The 23337-nt window shown below is 26.6% G+C and overlaps 2 protein-coding genes across 2 annotated transcripts; one reads left to right on the forward strand and one right to left on the reverse strand.

The window, feature by feature from the left end:
* Nucleotides 1-15107: 15107 nt before the first annotated feature.
* On the forward strand, nt 15108-19211 carry LOC110649343 (protein NRT1/ PTR FAMILY 1.2). The gene is made up of 4 exons (XM_058129892.1): nt 15108-15262; nt 15355-15572; nt 17533-18086; nt 18181-19211. Exons 1-4 carry the CDS (start codon nt 15142-15144, stop codon nt 19058-19060), a joined length of 1773 nt encoding a protein of 590 aa, XP_057985875.1. The 5' UTR covers nt 15108-15141; the 3' UTR covers nt 19061-19211.
* Nucleotides 19212-19272: 61 nt separating this feature from the next.
* LOC110649344 (bark storage protein A) lies at nt 19273-23102 on the reverse strand. The gene is given in 7 exon segments (XM_058129893.1): nt 19273-19711; nt 21891-22137; nt 22243-22398; nt 22503-22570; nt 22648-22692; nt 22695-22847; nt 22850-23102. Coding segments are annotated over 7 exon segments (1059 nt in total). The 5' UTR covers nt 22875-23102; the 3' UTR covers nt 19273-19346.
* Between the last annotated feature and the right edge of the window lie 235 nt (nt 23103-23337).

Below are 23337 nucleotides of genomic sequence, written 5' to 3' on the forward strand. Positions count from 1 at the left end.
TGCAATTATACTATCAAAACTTACCTTTATGTACTCGTGCCTAGCACCAAATAGGCACAACACTTAGGCCCATACTGATAGAAATATAGTGTTTCTTGGAGAATGTATTTCCATGGCAGACCTCAATATGTCTGCTAACTCTATTTCACACTTCTATGTACTTCACAAAACTGAGGTGCTAAACTGAAGCACTCTTATATTAACCGAGGAATAACTCAGAATCTAGAAATGAAGAATTACAGAAAAAAGATGAAACAGAATCCTATACTCTGCATGTGACAACTCTAGGTGCACACTTTTTCATGAATCTAAAGCCTAAGCTCTGATACCACTTTTATCACGACCTAACCTATGGGCCAGACCGGCACTAGGACCTGGGCTAGCCTAAAGCCCCCGAGGCCCGTAGTAAGTCTAACTATTCCTCAACCCAACTCTAAGGCCCAATTGGGCCCAATTTCAAGAATTTAACTGGACAGAGTCCGACCATAAAATGGACCATTCAACGGAGAGTTTTTGACTCGCCCGACCTGTAAATACAATATATAATAAATTGGAGAGCTCAGCTCCTTCATCCAATCCCATCATGCATATAGTTAATAATTTTACAGGTCCAACATAACTTTTATAATACAGGCCCAAAATAAAAATAAGTGCTTCTAATACATGCGGAGTCTAAAATTTAACTCAATTGTACAAAATACATTAAATACTATTAATGGACCTGCGAAGAAGAAGAGCAGGTTAGCCACAACAAATAATCCTCCTGTAGCCTGGAAAAATAGATGAACAGGAGTAAGCGTTCAACTCAGAGAGTAAAATACCAATTTTAATCATAATCTCTGTAACTATCTAAAGCTAATGCACCCTGTGGAGTAAAATGAAACATCGTCATAATTCTCATATCACAAAAATAAAAAGGCAATTTGGAGCACTCACACACCCAACACTGTCAAGTAATACATATATGGGAGTTGATCCCCCTATACAGCCCTCTTAATCCAACCTCTATCAGCGAGTGTCTCTCAAGCCGGACTTTCGCTTCATAAACCAAATGCAAGGTACCAACAAGTGTCTCTCAAGCTGTGTCTACCCCGAAGGACTGGGTCCCAGCAAGTGTCTCTCAAGCCGTATCTACCCATCCTGTCCATATCCAATACCATACCACACGTACGCCATGCACACACACTGCTCGAAATTATCACAAACAACATCCATGGCACTTCAACAATTATGAATGCAATATAAAATGTGCCAAGTGTTTAACTACATAGATACATATTTATAAGTGATGCATGGGTATGCTTGAACATATAATAATATCGAAATTACAATTAAAATTAATATTTTACTCACAAACTTGAACCGAGGTAACTGTGGTGGCTGGGCGGAGGAGAAAGGTTGTTCCGACTCACCTGACAATTTTATTTCAATTATTTAATATATTTGACTCAATACAAGTTTAGAAAATACCAAAGACACCCTAAGTTGTGCTAAAAATCTAGCAGAGTCTCCCCTCTACCTATGACCTATCCAACTTGCAAAATGGTTCAAATAACACTTCTAAACTCAACCCATATCTCATCATCATCATATGGCCCCTCTTGGGCCCTTCAACTAAGCAATAATCACAATATCAGATAACTCAATTATAAAACTTCAAAACTAATATTTTTCAAAAACTATCCAAACTAACTTTAAAAATTCTATAAACCTGTCTCGCGGTCCTTAACAATATTATAAGGCTATTGCAATAGGAATCGTAATTTTCTTATCATCCACGAATATTTTATAAATTTTATTCTAACCCAGTACAAGGCAAAAATTGAGTAATGTAGAGTTCGAGTTTACCTATGCCAAATCTGACAACTGGAATGCGTCTAGAACGTCTAAAAATGATGGGGTAGCCTATAATATTGACCAGGTTCTGAAATGGTTCCAACAGCTTATCTGCTCAGCCCGAAATTGCAGATCCGAACGACGATCGAATTTCCACGAAATAAAAGTACATACGCGAAGTCCACAATACCAGGGTTATATATATATATATATATATATATATATATATATATATATATATATATATATATATATATATAAATCATTAGCAATGGGAGAAGACTCAGCTGGGTCTAAACCAGCAGCATCTTGATCTGGCATTAAAAAGTTCTTCCATTGAGCAATGGATTCAACCACAAAATAAATCACTTCGGTTGATTCAACCCATTGCTTTATTTAACAACTAACTAATATATGTTCCCTAATCCAATCAGCAGCCTCCTCTACAAGAAGAAACAGAAGCTTAAGCCACAGTGCAGTAATTTGCATATCTTTCTTTGGCTCATTTGTCACTTTTGAATACTGTAATTCTGTAGTTACAAACTCATGAACATAATAATGAAGCATGCTTCATTGATAAAGAAAATGGTAAGCAACAGATACACATGGCACAAACCCCCCGCCCGACCCCACAAAAAAGAAGAGGAAACCCTAATTGACTCACTGAATAACAGCCTGCCAATCTTCCATTTTCAAGCATCAATTTTAAATAATGAGAGCTATTCTACTGACGGCTTCCAAGTTGCAAGGACCAATTTCAACTTTCAAAATCTACTTGAAATACACATCACAAATGATTCTCACTTACACAGATATCTTTGAAAATTGATAGAAATAATAAATTAACTTACAGTAGACAGCTGATCATGGCAGAAAAAAGAATTTTGATCTAGTTCAGAACAAATTCATCATTCACAGCAAGTTGTAACAAAGATATTTGAAATACATTAATTACCTCAGCAAGGACATGAGGATTCCAAAATCCATTACATCAATTGGAAGAATGGTATTTAATAAACTATCCTCATTTCGCGTCAATTGTACCAATGACTTTGCAGTCATCAATTAACCAATTTTATATCAAAATGATTAAGCGCAAAATATCTGCCAAAGGGAAATATACATGGTCAAGCATGAAAAATTCCATAAAGTGTTAACAAAAGGAGAAGAGGTAGTGACAACGGATGAAAGCCCCACAATAATTGTTAGAATTATGACTCAAAATCTTAGTGGGATTTGGAGAGATATTTTCGTACTTTGAGTGAGAGAAATATTCCTTAATAAGATAGAGAAATATTTCCTATATATAGTAGAACTTCTACATATTTTTAAATTGAGTGGGACTCCTAATCATATTAGGATTAAGGGAATGAGAATGGTAGAAAAGATTATTTGGCTTTCAGCTCATGGAGTGAGGTTATCGCTAATTGTAGAGAGGAGCTTTATCAATTGTTGAAGATTTGGCTCTGCCCATTGATGTGAGGCTTCTGCCCATTACAGTCCTATGGAGGGAAAGAGGCTTTGGCCTAAGGTGAAGAAAGGGCATAGAATTCAAGAGAAAGTAATTCTTGTCCATTAGTGAGAGGACTTTTGTCCATATAGTTGAAGACACCCTTTGTGGTGTAGTAGTTAAAATAGTAAATATATTGGGTTATATTTAGAGGAGACTAAGAATGACTAACTAATATATTTACTATGAGCAGTTTGATGTAATGTGAATTCTTTTTGGTATAATTAGGTTTATGGATAGTATAATTTGAGTTTATAATTGATGATTTATTATTTAAAAATAGTGGAAGATAGCATGTCCGTGGATATAGCCCCATGTTGAGAGGATGAGCCATATAAATATTAGTGTTTTATGTGTTTGCTTTATTTTTTTTATAGTTTATACCCTTCAACGATGTACAATAAATTGATATCAGGGCATGGGATGATCTTAGTGAGTTTAGTTGAATGTGGAGCTGCTACGACATGTGGAAAGTCACAATATGGTGGAGAGTTGAATTTAAGGTGGAGCTCTTGATGCAAAATTAAGAAAGTTGATGACGCGAAGATTTTTCAAAAAAAGAGCAAGTTACAGCCAAGATGAAGATTGAAGAGATTGATGATTTGAATGGTTCAAGCTCAAGCATAAAGATGTGATGATTGAAGGTACCCAAGAATTTGAGGTATGTAATGGTTTATGATTTTGAGTTAAAATAGAGATTGTTAGAATCATAACTCAAAATCCTAGTAGGATTTTGATCTTTTCAAATTCTTTGATCTTTCCATACAGTAGTAGAATCAAGAAACGCAATACATAGATTTCATCGAGGGTGACCTACTACAAGGATGGGTTGCACGCAAGCACCACTCCATATTTGATTCTTGATTGGTAGGAGCAATTGCGTCTTGGGTGATTAGAGAGAGAGATGGAGCAAAGAGGGCTGAAGGCTCACAAGTTGCTATGCGAGGGTGGGGAGTCGAGGACAAGATGTGATGGGATGAGGAGTAGATCTCACTAAGCACAAAGAGGAGGAGAAGAAGCAAGAGAAAGAAATGGAAGAAGACGAAGAAGCAAGAAGAACAAGGGAATGGGAAAAGGCAAGGCTGAATGAGGAAGAAAGATAGGGAAATTTTGATTTGATACCAAAGGTGTTAAATAATAGTGGATTGGAGAGTATAAATTTGTCGGTTTGATTTTCTCAAATTTTTATTTAAAAAATTGAAAAAAAACCAAAACTCTTAAAATAAATAACTAAATCGCACCGAATAAATTTAAAAATTAAATTGAATGAAATAAATTGATTTGATTCGGTTTAATTTTACGGTTTAAACTAAATATTGCTCACTCTTATTATTAATTATAATTTTTTTTTCCTCCACTCTCGTACAGTCGATGCATTACACACGGTTAATTTTCATTAGAAAAAGGTAAATAATAAAAATAATAAATCTTTAGGACTCAATTTAACTAGATAAAATTATAGACACTCAATAAATAAAAATGTTAAAATTCAAAAACAGAAAAATGTGTTTTTGCTTTACGTTTATGTTTCGATGTGCTAAATATAATTTATTAAAATTATTATATTATTATAATATGTTTCCACAATCTATTAACTTTAAATTATTTTTAAATAAATTGTAGACAATTTTAATTAATTTTGTAGATTTTATCTATAAAATAATTAACTAAGGAGTTATATTTATAAGAAAAAAAAATAAATTTGATTTTTATTTATTATTTTTATTTAATTGATAATTACATTTTTTAATCAATTTTAATAAATTAACTTAACATATATTATATATATTGTCATTTTGTATTCCACCTTTATAATTTGACATTTAGTTTTGTCAATGTAGTGGCGTTCATCACCGATCAATAGGCACTCTGCATTTCTTTTTAATCCTTTTTCTGTATTGAAATGTGAGCCTGTTGATTCAATGTATTAAACTACACATATCTTATGTTAGCTTGCAAGGAATAATTCTGTTACACTGTGACCATTCTTCCCCGGCTCTCAATGTCATCAAGGTAAGGAACCTAACTGATATTTTAAAACTCGAACCAGATGGGCTGGTTCCACTGGAAAGCTTAGTAACCTGACAGGTTTTTTGGTTCTGTTTATTATTAAACCAGAGAAGAGAACCTGTCTACGAACCAGTAACTGTCTGGTTGAACCATGAACTAGTCTGCCTGGTCAAGTATTGAGACGGTCAGGGCAGTTCATTGCTGGTAGTCTATCTAGCACGGAAATACGGACACAAGAAAATGCAGAATTAAAAATGGAGAAACGACATTTTTTAAAATATAATAAATAAAAATATAAGAAAAAAAAATATATATATATATACATATATATATATATATATATATATATATTGTTTTTTCTCCTTCAAATTAATACTTCAACCTTTAAATTTTTAAAAATAAATAATTTAATATATTTAATTTTGTCATATGCTTCTATTTATTCATTTACTTTTACAATTTTTATTGTTAATAAAAATAAAAATATTTTAATACTACTCGATATGAATTATTAATTCATTTATGAATTGAATTTAATCTACTTTAAGTGAATTTTTATTTGTAATAGTTTTTATTTATCTTAAATATAATAAAATATTATGAAATCCAAACTTTTATAGTTATAAACAAATATACTTAATATATAGATATTATTAAAGTTGTTACTTTTAACATGAGCCTCACAATCATGCAGTGGAATGGCATGTATTATGTACCTTCACCCTTTATTTATTCTTCACCTGATCGGGAAACGAGATCGGAGTCCACCAAAAAACATTTGCATCAAAAACCCACAAAATCCAACCATTGATTAACAATTTAAGATTCAAAAACCTATAAAAGGCAGAGCATGTAAGAAAAAAGCTAATGGATAAGTCCCTCTTCTTCTTCTTCTTTGGCGCGATTCCTAGATTGACTCTGTCTGTGTAAAACCTTCTTTTTTTATCAACTCAAGAAACGCGTTTTCAACTCAAGAAACGCGATTCCGGCTTTTAAAAATTGCGGAAACAGCCTCGAAACGCCTCTCAGCCGTGTCTCGCCGTTTCCGTGTCGGAAACGTTTTCGACACCGGAAAACGCCACGCCTTGCAGTTTCCGTGCATCATAGCTGGTAGTTGCGGCAGAACCAGAAGCCACATTTACCAAATTAAAAATTTTTGAAATGAAATGTGCATCAGTGGAGATGGAACTCTGAAACCTCAAGTCAGAAAGGGGTAACGCGAACTAGTGCACCTAAATCCCAATTGTGATTAAATGCTAATATTTAATATTTTTATTTTGAACTAGAAAATAATACCATTAATCTGGAAAAAAATTTCATTCATCCATTTTATTAATTAGGCTTATCCTAAGAATTACAATGGTTTTTTTTTTTTAATAAAAATTGTAATGACTTTAACGTACTATTAGCAATAAAATATATTCTAAACCCTAAAATTTCAATTATCATTTTGGTGTTAGTGTAGTAATCTTAATAGACATCACTGATTCCTTTGTCCAGTTCTTCAGCTCTCATCTTTTTTGCCATCTATACAGCTGCATAGATGCTATTTTTTAGTTTGTAAATTTTTGAATTCCTTGGAGACGGATTTGCTTAATATTTGCATTGATGTCCATCAATGAATTTGAAAAATCTTTGGCTGAATCTGAATAGTAAATTCTGAGCATATATGTATAAGCATGAAATACACGACATAGATAAGGTTTTTCTATTTCCAGCTGATATGACTCTTATAGGCGGTTTCTATCATGGGAGAGAGCTTCATTCCTACAAGCCTGGAGAGTAGCTCTCATGCAGAATTACTATGGATGGTAACTGGTTTCTTTAAATTGAGTGGTTCTGATTGCAACTCCTTGGTTCGAGTGAGGGTTCTTTCTGGTTTTAAGAGAAGTAATCCTGATTCTGTTGGCCATGAGTTAACTATGATGAGAGATGACGAACTACCTGGAGCAGAGAAACTACTAGAGAAGTTGCAGGGAAGTGTCTCAATTGAGGAGAATGTTTTTTAGCAGCTGCTGAAGCTGTGAACACTGCAATGTGCAATTTGTTAATTAAGAAGCAGTCCTCCATGGAGAAGAGAGAATATAGAAAGAGAAGTAGAAATGATAGGAAAATCAAACAATGATAGACTCAACAGTTGTAACAACTAGTTCTGTCGGCTGATTCATGGGTTGGAGGCATCTGAGCTTAATTTATTTTTGTAGTTGTCTTAGATGGCCCTTCTAATCTGTTATTTATTGTACAATAATATTAGTAAACTTAAAACTCTCATGAGAAGCTACACAAATCATCTGCAGCTTTCATGGTTGAAATTGAGAGGAAATGATACTTGTTATGATTTCTGAGGGTTTCAATTCTTTATTCCCTATTAGTTATATCATATTACTTTTAATCATCGCCCACGTCTAATTGTCTTCAACAAGCTTCTCATCTTATTTGGTGGGCTCAAGCCTTCAAATATCAAATATGCCCAACTGCCTCTTTTCTCAATGGTCAAAAAGATTGGCTCTCTCTGATGGCAGATTGTGTAATTTGCAGAGCAGCTGCAAATATGGATTTGGAACTTTAAACCCTTCCAATTGGCAGGTCATGAGCACCATCCTCCGCTTGCTTGATGGAGATGGTAGGGTCATTTATGATTTAAAACCTAGATAAAGAGAACGAATCAATTAGCCTCTCAATTATTCATACCCAAATTGGGCTTTGCCACATGGCACTCAAAACCCACAATCCAACAAGTGGGTGCTTGCATGGATATCCAGAGAAGCTCATCCAGATCGACACGGCTAGAGTGTATATATATATATATATATATATATATATATATATTAGTAATTAATATATAAATCTAATAGAATAAAATATAAAAATATTAAAATAATAGAAAGTTTATTAATATTATATTTTTTTATTTATATTTATAAAATATAATTAAAAATTAAAAATATTAAAAACTTAATAAAAGCCAAACTAATAGGATCTTTGATAAAAAAGAAAAAGGAAATATCATAATCTTATCAAAGATCACTTTTGTTATTTGATCAGCAAAGGAAAAAGTTTTCATGCTTATATAAATAAATAAATAAATAAATCAATATATATATATATATATATATATATATATATATATATATATAAATAAAGCAAAGAGATATTCTCTAGGAAATGATACATGACATTTTATTTAAAAATTTTACTGCATGTTGCATTCCATAAATATTCTCGTTTATACTAATTATTATTTAGTTCTTTTTTATTTCTCTTTAATTATCATTATTATTTACAATACTAACTTAATATCTATGATTTAAATTATTATTTTTTTAATTTAATTTTTAAAAATTAAGATATTTTAAAATTAAATATAATATTTAAAAATTATTTATGTGATTTTATAAATACTAATTATTATTTAATTTTTTATTTTCCTTTTAATTATCATTATTATTTATAATATTACCTTAACATTTATGATTTAAATTATTATATTCTTTAAAATTTGATTTTAAAAAATTAAGATCTTTTATGATTAAATATAATATTTAAAGATTATTTATGTTAGTTTTCTTTATGAATTTATTGATGCAAAAATATTATTTACCACATATTTCTTTTCATAATAATAATAATAATAATAATAATAATTTAAAATAAAAAATAGTTTAAAAGATAATAATAATAATAATAATAATAATAATAATAATAATAATAATAATAATAAGTCATTAATGGCTATTAGTTTAAAAAATATTGACCATTAATTTGTGATCTCATAATCAATAATAAATATTCTCTTTTATACTAATTATTATTTAATTTTTTTTATTTCTCTTTTAATTATCATTATTTTTTATAATACTGCCTTAACATTTATAATTTAAAATATTATTTATTTTAAATTTTAATTTTTTAAAAATTAAGACATATTGTTAATAAATATAATATTTAAAAATTATTTATATTATTTTATAAATACTAATTATTATTTAATTTTTTTATTTCTCTTTTAATTATCATTATTATTCATAATACCATCTTAACATTTTTTATTTAAATTATTATTTTCTTTAAAATTTAATCTTAAAAAAAATAACACCTTTTATGATTAAATTTAATATTTAAAAATTATTAATATTATATTTTTTATAAACTCATTTATGTAAAAATATTATTTACCACATATTACCCTTTAAAATAATAATAATTTAAAATAATAATAATAATAATAATAATAATAATAATAATAATAATAATAATAATAATAAAGGTCATTGATGGCTTAATTTAAAGAAAATTGACTATTAGTTTGTGATCTCATAATCAACTATTATATAATTTAATCAACTTTAAATTATTTTATACTTTTAATAAATATTTTTATTATATTGTTATATTTTCTATTATTTTTATTAAAAAATTTAAGCGATAAAAAGTGTAATTTATATAAAAAGTTATAAAAATAAAATATAGAGATTTGACTTATCTATAATTAGTATATATTTTTTTATATTAATAATTTAATATTATTTTTATTTCACTTTTTGAAAGTTAATTAATGCTTATTATTATTAATATTATGGTCAATTTATGATGATTTAATTAAAATAGCTAAATAAATAAAAAATATTTTACTGATATAAAAATTAAATTTGAATATTTGTTATTGTTTTTTAATTAAATAATATTTAATTATAAATTAATTTTTTATTTAAATAGTTTTCATTTATTTGTCTATATATAGTATGTCATACGAGACATTTAATACACATCAAGCACTCTTTTCTTATTAAGTATTTTCATTTTACCTAAATTCTCTTAAATCTTTTTTTGATTTACATAATTTTTTATTATTTCTTTTAAAGTTATTAGTTATCATTCTCAAAATTTATTTATTTAAATATATTTAATTATTAATTTTTTTATAAATTTCTAATTTAATATTTCTTAAACTTTTGAATATTTTATTTTATTATAATTATATACTGAATGCAATGATAACTAATATTTTGATTATTTATATTTTATTATCATTAATTTTTAATAGAATTATTTTTAAATTTTAATTAAATATTTATATTTTTATACATAAATTATCACTTAATTATATTTTTATATAGAAGTAGAATTCCAAAGATAAATTATAAATATAATTACATAAAAAATGTAGTTATAAATAAAGATGATTAAAAACAAATAAAATTACAGTATAAAAATTATAGAATCTATTTTTTAAAAAATAGTATACATTTTTAATATTTATTATATTAATAGAAAATGATGATATTTTAAAATTTGAATTTTTATAAAATTTTTTTATTTTATATTACAAATTTATGTAAAGTGATAATTATTTTTGTCAAAGAATTATTTTATAAAAATGTATCATATTAATAAAAAAGAATTTAAACTTAGATATAGTATTTTTAAAAAATATCATAATAATATGTTATTTTTAATTAATAATAATATTATATATTTTCATTATTATTAAAATAAGATAATTCAATTCATTATTAGTAATTTAATTTTTTTATTATATTAACAACAAAAAAAAATATTTATATAAATAATATTATTTTTTTATTAATTTAATATATTTTCTGTAATTTATAAAAAATAAATATTAATTTACATAAATTATGAAATAAAATATAAAAATTTCATAAAAAATAAATTATTTTTTGAATAAAGTATTTTTATTATATTTTAAATTAAATAATCATGAAAACTACTATTAATATATGTATAAAAAGAATTAAAATATGTATAATTAATAAATTGATAAACAATAAAATCTTTTTGAAAATTAACAAATTTTGGTGACAATATGTTTGATGTTAAGTTGTATAAAACTTTAAAAGAAAAATTAAAATCCACAATTATTTTTCTAGAATCTAGCTTTATGGCTGTATATATAAAGAATTTATTATGTGCAAATGTATCAGGTTTCTTGTTGTATCGCTATCTCTCAAAAAATAACTAATCATGATTATTTATTTTTTTATTTTAATAATATAATTTAATGTGTATTTTTTTATATTTTCATAATTATGTTATAAAATTTTATTAATGATAAAAGTTTTAATTAATTATAATTTTATTTTAATTATTAATAAATAAATAAATAAATTAATATATTATTTTTTATTTTTTTAAATTAGTTGACATATACTGATAAATAATAAATAAAGTAGAAAAAAAAAACACATGCCCCGTGATAGTTTTTAAAGTATCTTTATTAAAATATTTAGATTTAAATATAATAAATGTTTTTAAAAATAAATTTTTAAATTTTATAAATAATTATATATATATATATATATATATATATATAATTTTGAAAAAATAATTCATCTTTTTTTTCTAGTTTGACTAAAAATTTAATTAAAAAAATACAAAACTTTTAGAGATATATAATATAATGAGCATATTTTATAGTCTGAAATTATAACCATAGAAATTTTAAAATTCTTAAAAGATATAGTAAAAAAAATTTAAATAATTGATATATATTTTTATATGAAATAAAATTTTAATGGTTGAAATTTGAAAATATTTAAAAAAATTAAATTTAGCATGATAAGTTAATGTTTTATATAAAAAAATATAAAAATAAAGATAAAAAAAATAAACTATAACACATGACAATATTTTGAAGCATCCTTTTAAATTAGATGGTAGATTCTTATAGATCCATTTTTTAGATTCAGTTTTAATATATATATATATTAAATAATAATTATAAAATTTAATAAATAATTACCAATAAAAAATGATAAATACTACGTGCCATGCCATAAGAAAAATGACCACATATATATTTATAGGCCAATTAATTCTAGATGGCAGGACAAGCAAGCCATCCAGCCAATACGACATGCGACCCGCCTCAAGAAATATACGAATTGTCGTTTACTGGTTCGTTTTTGCTCGCTCTGTCATATTTACCAAAACAATTAAATTTACAATTTAGATAGATAAAAGATTATTATGGGCTTAGGTATAAAATTAAACTATTTTAGATAGAAAACTAAAACTTGTTTGTTTAATTTGTTCTTTCATCTACAATAATCATCTCAATACCTATTGTTTTTTTCTTTGTCATTCTAATGCCTTTTCAATGAATTCCAATCTTTGAAGAAAAAAAAAATTACTGATTTATTGAATTATTAGTTTAACGATTGAGTTTATATTTTTAAATAAATTTTGCATTAAAATTTATAAAATAAAAATTAAAAAAATTTAAAAATAGAAAGACTTTTATTAAATGAATGATAGAATATAAATCTGAAATATAAAATTTCATACTACTATTATCCTGTATAAAAAAATATATAAGATAAATTATTTATATAAAACATATAAAAAGAAAAATAGATCGTCTCAAAGTAGGAAATATCAAATCTCACTATGGAGAAAATATCAAATCATTACAAAATAAAATATAATAAATTATCTTGAAGGAATAGACAAAAACTCGAGATCGATCAATAATATTAATAAATTTTTAAATAAAGATAGATTTACATCAATATATATATATATATATATATTTTTTTTTTTCTTTTCATAATTTTTTATAGACTTTTCGCTCATTTATTTAATCTTAGTGAATTGCTTAATTTATATATAACTTAAAGTTTAATTACTTATAAGTTTAATTTAGTTTATTTTTAATTTTTTATTTAATTTAACTTATAAATTTTAATTTAAACTCAATTTAACGTAAAAATTAAGAAAATTAAGAAATTAAATTTTTTAATTTTTAAATTTAAATTAAGAAATTTAATCACAAAATTAAAAAATTAATTTTATTTTATTTTTTATTTAAATTAAATTAAGAAATTTACCCTATAAAATTTAATTTTTAAATTAAATTAAGTTTAAATTAAAATTTACAAATTAATTTATAAAAAAATTAAAAATAAATTAAATTAAATTTTCCCAGGACTAAATTCAACATTTTATTTTGCGAATTATATATCCCATCTAAAGTTTTTGAATACCATTGATCCCGTCGATTCCTATGAAAATTCCATTGATTTAAAATTCCTATATATTTAATATTAAATCTCATTCAAAATGACAAATCCATTTTTGTTTAGAAATAAGATTCAATTTGACCCCTGTATTTATTAGGAGGTTTAATTTAGCTCATTTTTTATTCAATTTAATCTATAAATTTTGATTTATGCTTAAATTGCTATAATTAACAAAAATATTATTTTTTAATATTAAAATATAATATAAAAATAATTTATTTAATATTTTAATTATACAAATTATACAATATAAAAATAATATTTTAATATTAACAAAAGTCATTTTTTAATATTATTTAAATAAAAATATTTAAATAATATTAAAAAATGACTTTTGTTAATATTAAAATATTATTTTTATATTGTATAATTTATTAATTAATTTGTTTATATATCAAATAATTTATTTAAATAAATTATTTAATATTTAATCATTTTTTAATATTACAATATTATTTTCTATTTTATAATTAATAAAAATAAAAATATTATTTTTATTATTTAATATTATTAATTGGAATAATAATAATTTTTAATTTTAATTAATTATATAAAAATATAAAAATATTTTTTTTTATATTTTCAGTTTAATTAATAATATTAAATAATAAAAATAATATTTTTATTTTTATTAATTAATTATATAATATAAAAATAATTATAATTTTTTATTAATTAAATTAATTTAATTATAAATTAAAATTTATAAATTAAATTAAATTAAATTAAAAATAAATTAAATTAAACCCCCCAATAAATACAAAATAATTTGAACCTTATTCTTTTTTTGTTTACGTTGCTGACTTTCTCTCCCTATGGGATTAGTGGTACAAGATCATCCGATGTTTTCGTTAGCGTAAGTTTCACAAATAGCCAACTCATATTTGTACTTAACCGCACAAACGGCAACTTATTGGACTCCTCCTCTGTTTTTTACTGCTGATAGGGTTTTTTCATCAGCATTGGCTCTTAGTTTTTCAGGCTTGGGTGTATGGGTTGGACTATTCATCTTTGTTTTTTTTTTTTTTTTCCTCTTATTTGCTCTCTTTTCATTAATTAAATAATTTTCATTAATATAATATGTTTTTAATGGGAGAATTCATATTCAATTTTTAGAAAAAATATTATTTAAAAAGATAATCATGAATTCCAAAAGATCAATCTTATATTAATTATAAAATGGATATAAGGAATATCACAGCGAGAAAAAAAAAATAAACTTTCTATGTTTATTAAAAAAAGGTAATATATTATTATTATTTACATTTGTAACACATGCAAAGACTGTTGCATAAATTAGAGATATCACTGTGATTTCTTCAACATTTAATATAAATGGCAGATAAATAAATAATTTTTATATAAATAATTACTTTTATATTTTCAAAAAAAAAAATTATTAATTACTTATTATTTTATAAAATATTATATATTATTAGGGACTCATTCATATATATATATATATTATTTAAATTTAATACCTCATAAATTTAAAATATAAATATATAATTCACAGACTTATTGAGCTTAATGCTAATATGGGTCTAACCAATAAAAATCTGTCTACATTTAAATAAGTTTTTCTTCCATGCATAGAGTGGGGACGGAATTTCTCCATAAATTGATCCGCCAAATGGCCATAGACCTCGTAATCCACCCACTTCCTGATGCCTTGCATGCGCTGAAATCCACCCACTCCCTCCTACTTCCTCACTGAAAGACAAGTGTTCAGAAGAATATCAAATGGAAACTCCATCACCGTCACACAACAACAACATGATCACCGTCACAGAGCCGCTGATCTCGAACAAGAGCAACCCAAAGGTGCCAAAGGGCGGCTTCCGAGCCTTGCCTTTCATTGTAGGTACGTATATACATATTTCTCAAGAAATTAAAAAAAAGAAAATTCGTATATACCTGCATGGAATTTTGTTGATGATTTCAATTTTGTGGCAGCAAATTCGGCATTTGAGAAGGTGGCAAGCTTCGGGCTGTTGCCAAACATGATTCTGTATTTGACGAGAGAGTATAGGTTGGAGGCAGCTACGGGAGCCAATATCCTCTTCTTCTGGTCAGCTGCCACCAATCTCATGCCAATTATTGGGGCTTTTCTCGCTGATTCTTACGTCGGTCGCTTTCCGATGATCGGATTTGGATCTGTTGTTAGCCTCCTGGTAATTCAATTTAATTAATCCCAGTTTGCACTTCCACCCACTCCAGCTGATTTCTAAACCGACTTCGTTTTAACCAGTAAATTACACTTAATGGAGTCTCAACAGTAGGTGAGGTCACGTTAATAAATAGTCATACACTATTTAGTTTGACTTTAAAATTATTGTTATTGTTATATAACAATAATAATTAAATTTTAATTTTTTTATGCTTCATTCCTTTTCATTTTAGGTCACTATGTTATATACCAATAATAATAATTAAATTTTAATTTTTTTTATACTTCATTCCTTTTCATTTTAGGTCACTATGTTATATACCAATAATAATAATTAAATTTTAATTTTTTTTATACTTCATTCCTTTTCATTTTAGGTCACTATGTTATATACCAATAATAATAATTAAATTTTAATTTTTTTTATATTTCATTCCTTTTCATTTTAGGTCACTATTATTTTATTAGATTTTTATTATCTAACCCGGTTTACCATCGATTAAACAAGATATATGATGGTGGGCTATTAATTAGTTTCAAATGTTTATCTTGAGTTTGGCTCAGGCAAAAATTTCCCAATTTTATTACACTTCACTTTTACCATCAATTTATTACATTTCCATGCACGATAAGTATTATGATACTTATTATTTTGTTGATTGAAAATTTTTACCATAATTAGTATTATAATATTAGTGTTTGCTTGTAAAATAATTTGACTGACTAACATTTTAGAAAATGTGAGTGTGTCATATACTGAGTGTATTAGCTATACACTTTTTTAGCTTCTTTCAAATAATTATGAAAATTTGATAAGACAGTGCAGTTTCATCAAAAATCTCACTTTAGTTTGAATAGTAACAATAACAGAAATTATATTAATTATTGAAATTTTAAGTAATTTTGATGTAAATAGTTACATGATATGATAAATTAACTTTGAGAATTTATATAAAATTAATAAACACCACATTATCAATCTCAGAGAAATAGAGAAAATAAGTTTAATAATAAACTAATTGAAAAAAAAAAATAAAAGAGAAATGGAATGAAATGAAAAGATTAATGATAATCTAAAAAAAAAAAAAGAAAAATTTATTGATAGAGAAAAGAGTTAAAAAACGAAAGGACGAATATATATATATTTTTTGAGAGGTAATGATTCTATTCTTGATATTTATTTTGATTGGGCTATTATTTAATTATAAAATAAAAAATGGCTGAAATGAAAATGGCTAGACCTTCTCACAAAAAAAAGAAAAAAAAAAAAGAAAATGACAAGTGGTGGAGCCGTATTCATTCACAAATCACAATCTTTCTGGTTTCAAATTATCTGCAGATCGTGTTTAAAAAAAAAAAAAATCTTTAAATCGGATCACATAAATTCAATTTAGAATACTTTAACCGGAAATTAAAATTATCGTTTTTTATATTTGGTTGGAACTAACATATTATTAAATAATTTTATTGTTAAAGTTAAAATAACTATTAATAATTCAAAATCAAATGGATAAAATTAAAAATTTTAGATAAAATTTAAAATGCATAGAAAATCTTTAATTTATTGTCATTAGGCCATAACTAAAACTTTAAAATTAATATATTAATTATGTCAGAATAATTAAAATATAAATTGAAATAGCAAACTTGGTAAATCAAATTCAATTTCAGTTTAACTAGTTGGCCACTTGTCAAATTCAATTTTCGAAATAGTAATTAATATAGTGATATGATGTGTGCATTGAATTTATATATATGTATTTTGGTAATTAATGAATTCATATGATATGTAATATGTATTTTATTTCCAGCCAATTGGGTTCTATGTTCCTTTTATCAATTTAATTTGTTTTCTTTGGTAAAAGATTTTTTCTTTCTTTCTTTTGGAATGGTGATCCATGGACCCTTTAATTTCTGTTCAATCTGGGCTTCATATATAATTTCCTTCAAATTTCATGGTACAGGGAATGTTTCTATTATGGTTAACAACTGTGATTCCACAAGCAAGGCCAGCCCCTTGTGTGCAATTCAGTGACAGTTGCCCTTCTGCCACAACATTACAGCTTCTGTTTTTATATTCATCTCTTGGGCTCATCTCCATTGGAGCCGGTGGAGTAAGGTCTTCTTCTTTAGCCTTTGGGGCTGATCAACTAGGGAAGGGAGAGAACCTTAAAAATGCACAAATCCGAGAGAGCTTCTTCAGCTGGTACTATGCAATAGTCTCTTTTTCTGTAGTTATTGCCATGACTTGTGTTGTTTACGTTCAACAAGTGATGGGGTGGAAGGTGGGGTTTGGAGTTCCTGTGGTGCTCATGATCATGTCAGCTCTTTCTTTCTTCTTAGCTTCTCCCATTTATGTCAAGTCATCACTACCCAAGTCAAGCTTGCTTACTAGATTTGCTCAAGTTTTTGTTGCTGCCTATAAAAATAGAAGCATTCCATCATCAACCCAAGCCACCAATGAAGTGTACCATAGTAGGAAGGATACATTGCTTCTTGCTCCAAGTGAGAAATTCAGGTATCATCAAATAGTAAACTGCTTCTTGTAATGCAATTCTAAACCGAAAATTTGATTAAGCATCTTCTAATGGGATTTTCTAACCCTGTCTTAGGTATCTAAACAAAGCATGCATTATCAGAAACCCTCAAGAAGACCTGATCCCAGATGGAAGCGCTTCAGATCCATGGAGTCTTTGTACAGTAGATCAAGTAGAAGAGCTAAAGGCAATTATCAAGATAATCCCAATATGGTCAACAGGAATGATGATGTCTGTGACTATAAGCCCAGGCTCGTTTCCAGTACTCCAGGCATCTACCATGGACCGACACATTACTTCAAAATTTGAAGTTCCTGCAGGCTCCTTCGGCGTTTTCATGGTTATCTCCATTTTTTTATGGATTAGTCTCTACGATCGTGTAATTATCCCTCTAGCATCAAAACTCAAGGGAAAACCTGTTTGTTTCAGCTTGAAACAAAGAATGGGAATTGGGATTCTACTCTCTTCCACATCCATGGCAGCATTAGCAATGGCAGAGAGCATTCGGCGAGAAACTGCAATCAGGGAAGGATTTTCAGATGACCCTAATGCTGTGGTGCACATGTCTGCACTGTGGTTATTGCCATACCATGTCCTAGGTGGATTGGCAGAGGCCTTCAATGCAATTGGACAGAACGAGTTCTACTACACTGAGTTGCCCAAATCCATGTCTAGTATAGCTGTCACTTTAGCTGAAATGGGATTTTCTGCGGCATATATTGTTGCAAGTTTTATAATGACTAGTGTTGATAGTTTAACTAAGAGAGGAGGAGAGGAGAGTTGGGTATCAAGCAATATTAATAGGGGTCACTATGATTATTACTACTGGCTTCTTGCTAGTCTGGGCTTGGTTAACTTCTCATATTATCTCTTTTGTAGCAAGGCTTATGGTCCTTGCAGGGGAGAAGGGTATAATAACCCTGATGAAGCTACAAGAGAGATGACCATTGATTAGTTATTAAGGTCTAGGAACAGAAGTTGTTCATCAATAGTTTAGCATGATTACTGAATATTTGGCTTTCTATGGTGGCTGGATTAGGAATTTTGTATAATTATTTTGTTTCTGTTTAGGAATATGTAGATTATAGCTAGTTTTAGTCTTGACATTTCTCTCTATTCTAATTTGAACCCACCACATGAAGAGTGATATTTAAGTTTGGAAAGAACTTAAGATTCAACTAGCAAATTTTATTCCGTAAAATAAACCTGAAGCTAAGAACCAGGAGGATCCATATTCATCTCTAGGCATCGTAGGTCTTGTTCAAAGGCAAACGCTTGATGAATTCCAAAACAACTGCAACAGAATTGTTGGCAGCAAGAGAGGTGAAAGTGTCAGCCTCATTAGAATGGGCAGATCCACCTCCTGCCAAGTCAGAGACAGCTCTAAAAGCTATAAAAGGAATCTTTTGCTGCAGGCATATCAAAGCAACAGCTGCAGTTTCCATTTCCACAGGGCTTACGTTGAATTTATCATATATGAAGCTTCGATAAGCTGCATTATCCAGGTAAATGCTTGAACTTACTCCTCGTGCCACTGTCACCACTTTTGGGGCCACCGATAAACACGTTGTCGAGTTCAAGCAGTTTTCTAGTTTCAAGTCCTGATCAATATAAGCAACCAGATATGCCTGTAAATTCATGATCATACGATACTTTTTTTTTTTTTTTGGCATATTAATATTTCTTTTTTTTTTTGAAAAAGCATATTAATATTTCTTATTTGAGCATGTTTGCTTCACTTAAATTTTATACAGAATAATAGAACTGACACTGAGGCTCCTTTTGTTTTACCAAAAATATTTATCTATTTTTTAGTATTTCTAGTATTTTTATAAAAAACTCCTCTATTAAGTAGAAATAATTTTATTAAAATACGAAAACACTTATATATTATATAAATATATATTATTAATTTAATATTATAATTTAAGAATAAAAAATATTTTTTATTAAAAAATATTTTTTTATATGTAAATTATTTTCTGCTATATAAACGTAGTTTAAATATTTAAAAGTTAGCTAACTATTTATGAATGTTATTTTAAATTTTTTTAAAAAAAAATAAATTTTAATAATAACCTCGGAAAATTATGCTTTTTTCCCAAGCAAAATTATAAAATTATGCTTAAAAGTTAATACCATTTTCATCTATATTTAATTAAGTTATTTAGATAATTATAAAAAAATTTAAAATTTATCAATTTTTGTAATTAAACCCTAAAATTTACATAATTACTGATTAATCTCTCAAGTTTGATTGATTCTTCAAATTGACTCGATTATCAATAAATCATTAGCATATTTAACGGATGTTCCACATTAATTGTCATTTTATCACTAAAAAAGCTACACCAGAAAATCTAAATTAGGATTAATTAAAAATCATAAAATTTGCAAATCTTTACAATTAACCCTAAAATTTATATAATTGTCAATTAAATTCTCACGTTTAACTTTAAAAAAATTTTTTAAAAAAAATCTGAAATTAAAAAATGATTATTTTCATTTTTTTTGCTTTAATTCTAATTTAATTTTTAATTTCATTTCATATTTTAATTTTAGTTTTAATTTTAACGTTAATTTTCTACTTTACTTCATCTTATTTTTAATTGAAATTTAATTTTAATTTAAATTGCACTTTTATTTCAACTTTAATTTAAATTTAATTTAAAAAAAGAAAAAAAAAATTAATCACAGCCATCAAAAGTTTTTAGAATTTAATCTTGACCATAATAATAAAAACAAAATTAGATACATTTTAATCTGGACCATTTATTTTTATAAGGACAAATTTAGACATTTGAATCAAAAAGTAATAAAATAAATTTGTCCTAGTTAATCATAGCTAAATGTGAGGGTTTAATTGATAATTATATAAATTTAAATTGCACAAAGTTACAAACTTAATAGTTTTTTTTTTTAATTTTTTTTTTACAATTAACCCTAATTTATGGTTTCTAACGTGATTTCTCTAGTAATAGATAATATGACAGATGACATGAAATTTCTGTTAAGTATACTAATAGTTTATTGATAGTCAGGTCAATTTGATACATGAATTAAATATAATTGCTTAATTGATAATTATGCAAATTTTAGAGTTTAATTATAAAAATTAATAAATTTTAATTTTTTTTTACAATTAACCCTTAGATAGATATATGAGTTAAAAATTTTATTTAAATAGAAAATCAAATAAAAAAGAATTTCTTTTTTTTTATATACAGAGCAAGAAGAAAATGAAATCCTCTTTTAAAGATTAATTTTTTTTTTTTTTAGAGTCTTGCATCTAAATGTAACTTTAACTAAATAATCTTTTTATTAATAAATTTTATTTTTATAATATTAAAATAATTTTTAAAGCTATAATTCAATTTAAAACTTTAATCTCAGTTGGAGCCTAATGAAATAAAAGTCTCTCTTGTTTGGTTGAGACATGAATAAAGCATGAATATATAATATAAAATGGATTTGACTGAAACATGAATAAAGTATGAAAAATAAAAGAATATGCAAGAAACTAAGAAAGCACGCTGCTCCTTTCCATGCTAGAAAGAAGAGGCCAGGAAGGGAAAAAAAAAATTTAATAAACTAAAATTTGCCTTCTTAAATTTATTAGAAATTAAAAATTATTATTTTTAATTTAAAATAATTATATCTCTTAAGTTTCATTTGTTAATAACTAAATTAATCTCAATTTCTAATATATATATATATATATATATTTATAATAAATTTGTTCCACAAGATCTGATATGTGTATGCAAAGTAGAAATGTTACCTCTAAGTCCGGGAAATTTCAAAGTAAGCAAGATCAACAGGAACCCAAAAGGCATGTTGTCTCTCCTCAGGAGTTCCATCTACAGGGAAAAATTCTTCAGGCTGGTACCAGACGTTGTTTAGCAAGTTATCGTAAGAGCTACAGCCAGTGACATTTACTGTGTAGTTTGCAAATTTAATATTCCCAACATCCCTTGTATAGTCGCCATTTGATTCTAGGGGAAGCTCATCTTCAGGACCTTTTCCGTGCCTCTGCTCAATTACCAAGCGCATAGCGTTCAAACTCCATAGCTAGGAGCTAGCTAGTTAAGGTCACCAACACACCAACACTTGAAAAGTCCAAATATTTATATATACCTGCCAGCTCCAGAGGCCGGCATGTGCCCAATATTGGAGAATGGTTACATCTCCGACATTGAGAGATGGGTTTGCTTTTCCGGCTATTCCATAGTGAGCTACCCCTTCTATGTTGAAAAAGCTTAGTAAAAGCTGTGTACTTATGCCTGCATTTATCTGCATGTGCAGTGCAGACCCAAGAAAGAAGAAGAAGGAAGTAATTAAAAACGACGCACATATATTGTAAATCTGCTAGAAAGACAAGCTTAGAAGATTATTACCAGGCTCAATCCTGTCATCACCAATATCACCTTCTTTTCACCTATGGTTCCAAAGCGAAATCTCCTTCCTAAAGCATAAAGAGAGATCAGCTAGCTAGCAGAACTAGAACGTGCAACAGATTATTAAATCATGTAAATATATTACCAGAAAAATCAATAATGAGATCACTGGCAGTGAAGTTTGGAGATTAAGAAGAGGGTTCATCTCAAAAAGGTTTGGAATGACCAAACCTAGATAAGGGCCGTCCTCGTTGGCCTTGTTGATGAGTTCTAGTGTATCAGATGCTACTGCTCCATTTGCTAATTGATGAAAATCACTAAGCATCATCACAGCATAAACAAAAGCAAAGCAACTCTCAGACCTACAGCCATCTTCTTCTTCTGAAGCTAGGAAGACACTCTATCGACTATCCTTAGATACCATTGGGAGTTTTAGAGCTTCGGACTAGAATTTATAGAGCGTATATGCTATGCATACCACTGGCAGATTTATTTATTTATTTATTTTAATATATGTAAGGTCCAAATAATGTGTTTAAGTGAAAGGTTAAAAAATGTAAAAGAATTAAATAAAAAGAAGTGAGTGGTAATTTGAGTAAACTTTCAAGTTCAAATGGTATATATATGCGTTTGTAAAATGTTTGTTGTTCTAATTCAGGATGAATCTTTGATAAATTTTAATATTAAAAATATAAAAAACTGAAAAAAAAAAGTGAATGATACTGTTTCTTTTAAAATTATTATTTTTTTTATTGATTTATAATTGTAATATTAAAAATATAAGAAAATAACTATTTTATTGAATCTATCACTATTGATTTATAATTGTAATATT

The sequence above is a fragment of the Hevea brasiliensis genome, chromosome 11, assembly GCF_030052815.1.
Source record: "Hevea brasiliensis isolate MT/VB/25A 57/8 chromosome 11, ASM3005281v1, whole genome shotgun sequence".
Lineage (NCBI taxonomy): Eukaryota > Viridiplantae > Streptophyta > Magnoliopsida > Malpighiales > Euphorbiaceae > Hevea > Hevea brasiliensis.

Excerpts from the sequence above, each read along its gene's own strand:
- LOC110649343 (XM_058129892.1), top strand. The coding sequence starts at position 15,142 with ATGGAAACTCCATCACCGTCACACAACAACAACATGATCACCGTCACA. Across the intron at positions 15,573-17,532 it reads GATCTGTTGTTAGCCTCCTG|GGAATGTTTCTATTATGGTT; the intron begins GTAATTCAATTT and ends TTCATGGTACAG. Across the intron at positions 18,087-18,180 it reads GCTCCAAGTGAGAAATTCAG|GTATCTAAACAAAGCATGCA; the intron begins GTATCATCAAAT and ends ACCCTGTCTTAG.